This window comes from Papilio xuthus, unplaced genomic scaffold (assembly GCF_000836235.2).
Source record: "Papilio xuthus unplaced genomic scaffold, Pxut_1.1 DF824888.1, whole genome shotgun sequence".
Classification (NCBI taxonomy): Eukaryota; Metazoa; Arthropoda; class Insecta; order Lepidoptera; family Papilionidae; genus Papilio; species Papilio xuthus.
This window is the reverse complement of record NW_013533761.1, coordinates 4,674,589-4,683,174: the sequence shown is the minus strand read 5'-3', so window position 1 is coordinate 4,683,174 and position 8,586 is coordinate 4,674,589. Positions and strand designations below refer to the sequence as shown.

General features: G+C 39.6%; 2 protein-coding genes across 7 annotated transcripts in view; one reads left to right on the top strand and one right to left on the bottom strand.

Moving 5' to 3' along the window:
• Positions 1 to 672: 672 nt before the first annotated feature.
• Positions 673 to 5,776, top strand: LOC106127171 (ubiquitin-conjugating enzyme E2 S). 6 transcript variants are annotated; one of them, XM_013325210.1, is made up of 6 exons: positions 673 to 830; positions 1,153 to 1,215; positions 1,365 to 2,619; positions 3,702 to 3,819; positions 4,960 to 5,315; positions 5,584 to 5,776. In XM_013325210.1, exons 3-6 carry the CDS (start codon positions 2,503 to 2,505, stop codon positions 5,728 to 5,730), a joined length of 738 nt encoding a protein of 245 aa, XP_013180664.1. In that variant the 5' UTR covers positions 673 to 830; positions 1,153 to 1,215; positions 1,365 to 2,502; the 3' UTR covers positions 5,731 to 5,776. The 6 variants fall into 6 exon arrangements, with proteins under 6 accessions (XP_013180664.1, XP_013180663.1, XP_013180662.1 ...); XM_013325209.1 differs by having other exon boundaries at positions 674 to 1,215; XM_013325208.1 differs by lacking the exons at positions 3,702 to 3,819; positions 4,960 to 5,315; positions 5,584 to 5,776 and having other exon boundaries at positions 691 to 826; positions 901 to 1,215; positions 1,365 to 1,965.
• Positions 5,777 to 8,020: 2,244 nt separating this feature from the next.
• The window catches only part of LOC106126998 (lens fiber major intrinsic protein), a 3,352-nt gene continuing 2,786 nt past the window's right edge, over positions 8,021 to 8,586 (bottom strand). Inside the window, exon 5 of the mRNA XM_013324913.1 lies at positions 8,021 to 8,129. Coding sequence (XP_013180367.1) covers positions 8,021 to 8,129 — 109 coding nt within the window. The remainder of the gene's footprint in view (positions 8,130 to 8,586) is intronic.

The window sequence follows — 8,586 nt, the reverse complement described above, 5'->3', positions numbered from 1 at the left end:
AGCTTTGGCCGCCGCCCTCTTCTCTTGCTGGCGCCACTTTGCCGCCGCAGGGGACGCCGCCCGGTCGTCGTCCGTCGAGTAGTCGCTTAGACTGAACTGAAGTTACGACTCCTCCAAAAAAAAAAAAAAAAAACCACAATTTAAATACCACATTGGAAATCTTCTCAGAAGAAAACATCAGCTTTCTAACTCTCAAAATTATAATACACTTAATCCCACAATTCACACTGAAACTACAATGTTCTTACCAAATAAGGTTAGATTTTAAATATAATAATATCATAAAAAAAAAAAAAAAATATTTCGTTTGTTATATGAGAGAATGAAAGTTTAATGGCGGACGGCGGAGGACATCGTTTTCATGATGAATACAAATAAATTGTAAATTTTAAAGTACATACTTCAATTAACTTAATTAAATTGTTGTTTATTTATTATCTAAACTTTAAATATAAAGAAATTATAAATTTTTAAATCACAATTTATTCATATGCACTGTGGTTTTTTTTTAAAAAAAAAAAAAAAAAACAGCCCAAAAATTATAGAGAAACTTATGAGTGGGATAGACACAATTTTCAAGATGGAGGATCTCCGTTAAGGGTTCAATTTGTACCATAGATTATAAGAGTTTCGTGTGCCTGGTGGATCCACGACTTCGTGCGAGTTGCCCCTCTTTCTATAGTATACTTATTATACTCTTTGGATGATTGTCAATCTCAATCTGTCAATAAAACTTCGTAGTGCATTGTAATATTGTGTTTATAATAATTCGATAGTGCCCATAACAAAATAATTTATTTACTTTTTGATGTTATAGTTCTATTTTGTGCGTAAGTTATAATCATTTAAAATTGTTACATTAACTTTTGCACTAACATAAGTAATTACTTAAACTGTCAGGGACTTCAAAGAGTTCGAGAAGATGCCAACTATTCATTTAAACAGTGTAAAGGAGTCCGATGTACAAAGCACATGTACAAAGTCACATCACGAATTTAAAGAAGGATTTCGTGTACGCGTTTGTCTTGAGCGCTTCTTCTCAGACGAACGTTCCCGAGCATACGTTAACGTGATTCAGCACCGGCCGGTGCGCTGGCTGCAACAACATCTCAGGAGTCTATTTGGTTTAAATGGACTATTTTGTCTTTGCAGTAATGGATACTTTTTACCTTCAGAGGAACCGCTGTCTATTCTTCACCCTAATGACCCTGTTGAGTGAGTGACATGTATTTTAATTACTGTTTTTACTAACTACATTACTTTTTCATTAGGATCGGAATACAGGATAGGTGGTTTAAAGCACATTACATAGATTTATTGTTAGTATTCCAATTAATATTGACATATACTATTATGTGTTTCAGGGTTATTCCATTGTCCAAAGAATTTTTAAATACTGCAAATGGAGGTTCATCAAGCATTAACTTGCAATCAAATGAGGCAGCAAATACTCACAACTTAATTGATAATATTGTGACATCAAACTATGCAGCTGAATCAGTTGAGAAACAACTTGTCAGACTCAAAGCGGAAGGTAATACAGAATTGTTATGTATGAAGCAGCAAGCTCTAGCGCTCTTAGAAACATGTTGTGAAGATACTGCTAGTGCAGAATTTGATTCAGGCAAAGCGATGTACAGTGCAGTAGATGGTGACAAGCCTCGTCGCACTCGTCGACGTGTTCGTCGCCGAAAGCGGCATCTATCTGGTGGGGAATCAAATGGGGGAAATAGAGACAAAGAGACCAATAAAGGAAATATTGAAAATAATGAACAATCAGCATTTGAGAATAATGTATGTACCTTCATGGAGGAGAAGTATTTAGCAGGGGATTTAGTAAATATGTTTGAAGATGTAGAAAGGCCTACAGTTAAAGATGATACAATGGATGTAAGAAAAGCACGTCTCATACGCTCCATTTCACCACCTCAAAGTTAAATAAATGTTAATGTATGATCTATAATTTTCAAATTGTCTCACATTTATTAATACAATCATAAGATCTATCATAAGGGGAAGGGTGTGGTAAAGCGCTGTAGAAATCTTGTACAGCTATATCCTCATGCTTATCCATCCTATATATATTTGCCAACAAAAAAAAAATCAATGCATTTTTTTTCCATTCCGCAAACATGATATCTATAAGCTTGTAAGAAAAGGTTGGCAAATCACTACTAATGTCACCTGATGTTAACCCAGATGAACAACACCTTGTGTTGTAGATTAAAAGCTATTTTGTACAAATGTGTCAAAAGAGAAGTGACGTTTGTTTTAGAGTTTAAGAAAAATAAGAACATGTGTCAGAACATGAATAAAGAACCTGGAAATGTAAGGAAATAATAGTTTTATTGCAAAGATCCCTCACACCTTGCATTTTTAATCCTAACCAAAGAATAAACTATTGAGAATATACTTAAAGCCCATATACATATACAATGAGTTCGCAATGCACTGTCTACCTTAAAACGAAAATATGGGAAAGAGAAGAACATTTAAAAGAGTATGGTATGCATAGGAAGAGGAAGAGATCCAATTGTTGTATTACTTCTAATCCACTTCACACCTGTCTTCTTCGAGCGAGCCATTCATGCAGCAGCAGCTAATCTATCTTTGGACTATGTAAATAGATGTTATTAATATTATAAATGAGAATGTTTGGAAGGATAGAAAGATGGATGTTTGTTAGAAGGTATCTTTAGAACGGCTGCATGGGTCTCGTTGATATTTGGCATAGACGTAGACCATAGTTTGGAAAAACATAAGCTACCATTTATGATTTTTTTTATTTCCGCGTGTTTCCTTGTTTTTGTTTCCGACGGAGTCGCGGGTGACAGCTAGTATGACATATTATGCCTAGGGCTACAACTACAAGTAACATGCAAACTGCATAATATTTTTACACAATAATTTTACGTGCTGCTTTGGTTGCTTGTACAAAGGAAGTGCTTGATGTCAATAAACATTGCATAAATAGTACATAAAACTTCTCACTAAAGATGTAAAAAAAAAAAATATGCTTTTTTTTGCAAATAACAAAAAGGTACTTTTACACTCAATAAATATAAACACGAAATTTCTGTTTAAGGAGGTTTAATATAATTATTTTTCCCATTAAGAAGAATTAAAACATTATTTTCATTGTATTTAATTCCTTTTACAATCATATTTTCCAAATTTATCCTTTATCCAAAAATGGATTTCAATTTAAAACAATTTTCAGAATACAATTAATTTTGCGAATAAATGGAATAGATTGACAGAGGGGCGCTAATGAGCTATCTTAACTTAGTTTGACTTTTAAAGATAGTCTTGCTTGTCGGTGTACGAAGTAGTTACATACTCTTTGGGTCTACATACAAACTGTAGTGCTTCTATTGCTCTATATTCTAAACAAATAACAATCTAAAACTAAACGAAGTTTGTATTTATATTATTAGTGTATTTTGCAACTTGAATTTTTAAGAGCATCATTTAGAGAGTTTTGAAGAGGGAAGGAGGGTCAAGCCTATGTTACAAAAGGAAACCTTTCTCTGGTTTAGTGGAGTTATTTCATGTGCCTATTTGTAGTGTTTGAACGTTATAGAAGTCAAAAGAAGTAGAGAGTGTGGTATTGCGTTGCGTGGGTACGTGTGATGGTGGAGGGCGGCGGGACGCTGCACGGGCGCTGAGAGATGTCGAACGTGGAGAACGTGTGCCCGCAGGTACTGCGCGGCGTGGTACGCGAGGTGCGCCGGCTGGCGGCGGACCCGCCCGCCGGTGTGAAGCTGCTGCTGCGGGACAACGACCTCACTGACGTCGTGGCTCTCATAGATGGTCCAGGTAACCTTTGCCCATGCCCAGTTATTTATCATTGCCTTTCATACCTCTAAAAAAAAAGCTAAAATAAATTATTAAACTATGACTGAGGAAGCAAGGAAAATGCTGAGTTAAATGTGATCCTATCCTGTCCTAACAATTTCCTATTTTAAGAAGGAATATATGTTTAAATTATCTGCCTACTATTGTCTAATATGATGAAGAAGGCGAAGCTAATGATTAGTATTTAAAGAGAGTGAGCATAAGTCTCATGTTACGGATTAAGAGTTTGTAACAACATGCTTTCAAATAGTTTCAACCAGTGAACTTTCACACTCAAACATAAGTTGTTTAAAGGGGTAAAGTAGGTGAATTAGAATAAAAGATCCTCCTTTATTCTAGTGACCACTCTGTTTTTAAGGTAACTTATAGTATTTGAGGAATTTATATAATGTAATTTTTAACAAATACACCTTTAAGTCATACTTGTGTCATTATATATACAATAGTTAGGCCTATCAGTTATAGATTGGTCATTGACAATCATGTAGGTTCTCTATCTCAAAGGATGAATATAAATCTGTAGTTCCAAAAGTGTTGCGTATGTGTACACCCATGTAGGTGTTGATAATCCCATCGGTGTTCTCAATTTATATTTTGTATCTCTATTGTATTTATAAAATAACATATGAAAATGTTAGAATAGATATGGGACAAAGTTTACATATAAATATTTCATTGTTAAATTATTATTTTTGACCATGTTATTGGATTTGATTAATGTAAAATTTTATTATATTATAATTAAAAAGAGAAAAAAAAGGAAAATATTTAAAACAATTATCTAGTCTATTTTTTATGTATCTTTTAATTAGATTAAACATGTAAAAGAAAAAAAATTAAACCATTTTTCAGATTTGAACATCTTAATATGAAAAAGGTTCAGGAAAGTTAAGACTGTTGTCTTTTTCGGTTACAAACACATTTGTTGGAGTATTTTATTCTATTTTCCTTAACTTCAACATTCTGTGAAACGGCTCTTAAAATTTTTGTGGTATAAAAATGGACAATAATCTGAAGCATCTCAAGAAGTAATTTACATTCAAATAGAGTCTAGGCCTGGATATATATATTTCAAGTAAAAGTGTCTGTTTTGATGCGAAGCGGACACCCCTTACGCGGGCGGAGTGTTCCGCGTGCGGCTGGCGCTGGGCCGGGAGTTCCCCGCCTCGCCACCACGCGCCTACTTCCTCACCAAGATCTTTCACCCGAACGTGTCGGCGGCGGGCGAGGTGTGCGTCAACACGCTGAAGCGCGACTGGCGGCCGGAGCTCGGGCTGGGGCACGCGCTGCTGGCCGTGCGCTGCTTGCTCATCGCGCCCAACGCGGACTCGGCGCTCAACGCAGAGGCGGCGGCGCTGCTACGAGACCGCTACGACGACTACTTCGCGCGTGCCAAGCTCTACACCGACATCCACGCGCGCCCCGACCACGCGCACTCGGCGCACGCCCACAAGCAGGTACACACTCGCCACCCAGCACCCTACACCCGACACCCGACACCCGATATCACCATCCCACGTTTAACTGATACCATTGTACACGCCCGACGAGTGTGCGTGCCGGAAGACTAATTCCCTAATTTTGGTTCTTCCCCAACCTACCCTTTTCTTGTGAGAAAAAATAACGTCTTTTTGAATCCACGGCTCTGTCAATTAAAGATAGGCAGCACATCTGTAACATTGGCTTATAATCCTATATTCAATGAATTACAATTGGCGATTGCAGGAATACCGTGACGTAGAGGAGAATGTGGAGGAGGGCGGGGAAGCGGGCGGAGAGAGCGCTGAGAGCGGCGAGGGGGCGCCGCGACCGAAGCGCGAGCGGCGAGCGGCCGGCGCACGTGACACCCGTCGCATCCTCAAGCGGTTATAACGCCGCGCCCACCGCGACCGCCGGGCCCACCGCGCCCACCGCCCCCGCCGCGCCCACCGCGCCCACTGCGACCGCGCGCCCACGGCGCTCCCAGCCGACCGACTGCGCATCCGTACGAGCTCGCGGCAAATATTTTCCTAAGTTCAAATTATCCACTACTTGTAAAAAATTATGTTTTAGTTTTATTTCCTAGTAAATCGTAATTATTAAACTCATAACTGTTTCCTTCTCTTTTGGTTCCACTTATCCTGAAAGAGTTTGATGTTTTTCAGAATTCACATATTTAGGGATCATCCATTTATAAAGTTGGGCTCGAAAGAGGGCATGGTTCCGTAAACAATCTCGGAATATCACGAGGAGCTCCTCCCCCTAAAATTAGATATCGCCAAATTTCCACCGGAATTTGGCGAACATAGTCTGAAAGAACATATCTTTAATATAATTCTTCTGTGAGTGTGTATGTCACTGAACTTCTCTCAAACGACTGGACCGATTTTGATGAAATTTTTTGTGTGTGTTCAAGGGGATCTGGGAATGGTTTAGATTCACAATTTTGTCCGCTGGATGTCCGATGTTTTTTTAATTAATTTATTATTAGTTGTTGATTTTGTAATGTTTTACATTGGATCCGACCGACGGCGCTACCATCGCAGTGTCACATTTTAAATAATATTCGAATTAAAGACGTGTAGAGAGGACGAGGACAACGTGTGTCGGGTCCGCTAGTAGGCTGTAATAACGTTTTGTTTGAGTCGCGGGCGACAGATAATGTGGTTGTAAAGAAGAGAAAGAGGACTTATGTTAAACCAAAGATGGAATGTCTCCTGTGTGGTGGTGGTGGTGGTGGTGCCGGGGCCCGGTCTCGCAACATATGTTGTTGCGGGGTCTACCATTGTTAAAAAAAAATCATATAATTAAATCAGAATATACCTGTAGTACGAGTATGAACATACTTACTGTGAAAAGTTAAATAATACATTGTACTAAAAAATATTCGTGATTTTGGGTTAAAGGGCAGTTGTTATTTTAAATTTCACCTCATATCACCAGAGGACAGACAGAGATAAATAAAGTTGGAGTGTGTATTACATTGAAAACAAACTGTCATACAGTATAGTGCACACATTATATTTGCGTTACTTTCAAAGAGATTTAAATATATTACATCATCATATGTAGTTATACAAAAGAAAGACTTCACGAGCATTTTATATCAGTTTCAGCGTTTTACTCTGACCAGTAGTGCATCTGTTAGGTCACACTCAAAAGCTCGTGGTATATAACAATGTAGACATCAACAAGCACTCCTATGTACGTAGCTTGCACTCGTATGTACATACAACAGAGGTCGCTTATTACCATATTAGAAAATGTCCTGTAACACGCCATTCAGTGGCAAATGTCTGCGCTTGAAACGCAGAGTCTTCAGCTAAGTCACTGCGAGGCATCTATCCGTTTCAGTTTGAGAAAAGATTTAGTTCGTAATGTCCGTTATCTTAAATATCTTTAGTTACTCATTACAAAAAAAAATAACATTTTTGTCTGGGTGTCCGAAAGTTCGCATTCGTTTCGGGTAATCTTCGAACCGCCTGGATCGATTTTAACTGCAGTTTTAATGACGGATGACTGCGGGAGTAATATAGCCTTTTATCTGTTAGGAAGACTCTGCCGCTGTGCCGGTGTATCGGCGCAACACTAGCTCTAATAAAATAGCTTACGCCCCTCACTAATCGATCTGACACTTGGTAACGAAAGCGCGCCATTCGCTCCAAAAGATTTAATGTAATATTGTCTTAAACTACGTATTTTCTAGCTCCATGTTAAAATATCATGTTTTTATTTAGTAAATAAAATAGAATACTCTTTATAGATAAAAAGTTTCTTATAGATTATCAAGCTGTCGGGCGACACTCCCAACGCCCGGGATTTTGGTTTAGGATCTTTATTTCTCTAAGAATTTACAAAATTCGCTGTATGAGAAACACTTTTACTACAATATACAATTGGAAATGTCACCAGTAGTCACAGCTCTTAAAGAACACGGTATTAAAGAAGATTGTCAGAGTTACTGAATATCGGTGAAGCCGTTACCGAGGTGCATGGTAACTAACATTGTGACACGAGAATTTTACATACAAGATTAACATTGTGTCGCGGCGTCTTGCGTCACTTCAGAGGGGCTTTTCTTCCCTTAATAACTAAACATAAAGAAATGCAAAAATGTAGTAGAAATGCAATGTTTATAATTCTTGTTGTAAGTTGCACAAAATATAATTATGTATGTTTTTGTCTAACTTGGAACATGTAAATCGTGCTCATTTGGCGAAGTTCGCATTTCCGCGCGACACCGCACGACACCGCACGACACCGCACGGCACGCGGCAATCTCTACCTCGCCACTGCGCAAATTAATTTGTACAAGTAGAACCGCTAGGTGCGGCTGTGCCCCTGTGCCCCTGTGCGCCTGTGCCACAGTCCCCCTGTGCGCCTGTGCCCCTGTGCGCCTGTGCCACAGTCCCCCTGTGCGCCTGTGCCCCTGTGCGCCTGTGCGCCTGTGCCACAGTCCCCCTGTGCCCCTGTGCCCCTGTGCCCCTGTGCGCCTGTCACACCGCCGTCATTTCCACGATCAATACTATTTTAGTAAATGTTTTTCCGCGCAGGTGGTTATTCAACATATTGCAACAAAAAACTGAAGAAAGTTTTGTTTAGGGTTGGTGTAGCGAGCAGGGCGGGTCTCGCGGGAGTGTGGGCGCCGGCGCGGGGCGGGGTGGAGGCGGCCAGGGCTAGGGCTCGGGCTTGTCGCGCAGCGGCAGCGAGTCCTCGGGGCGCGCGGGCTGTGGGCGCCGGCGCGGGGCG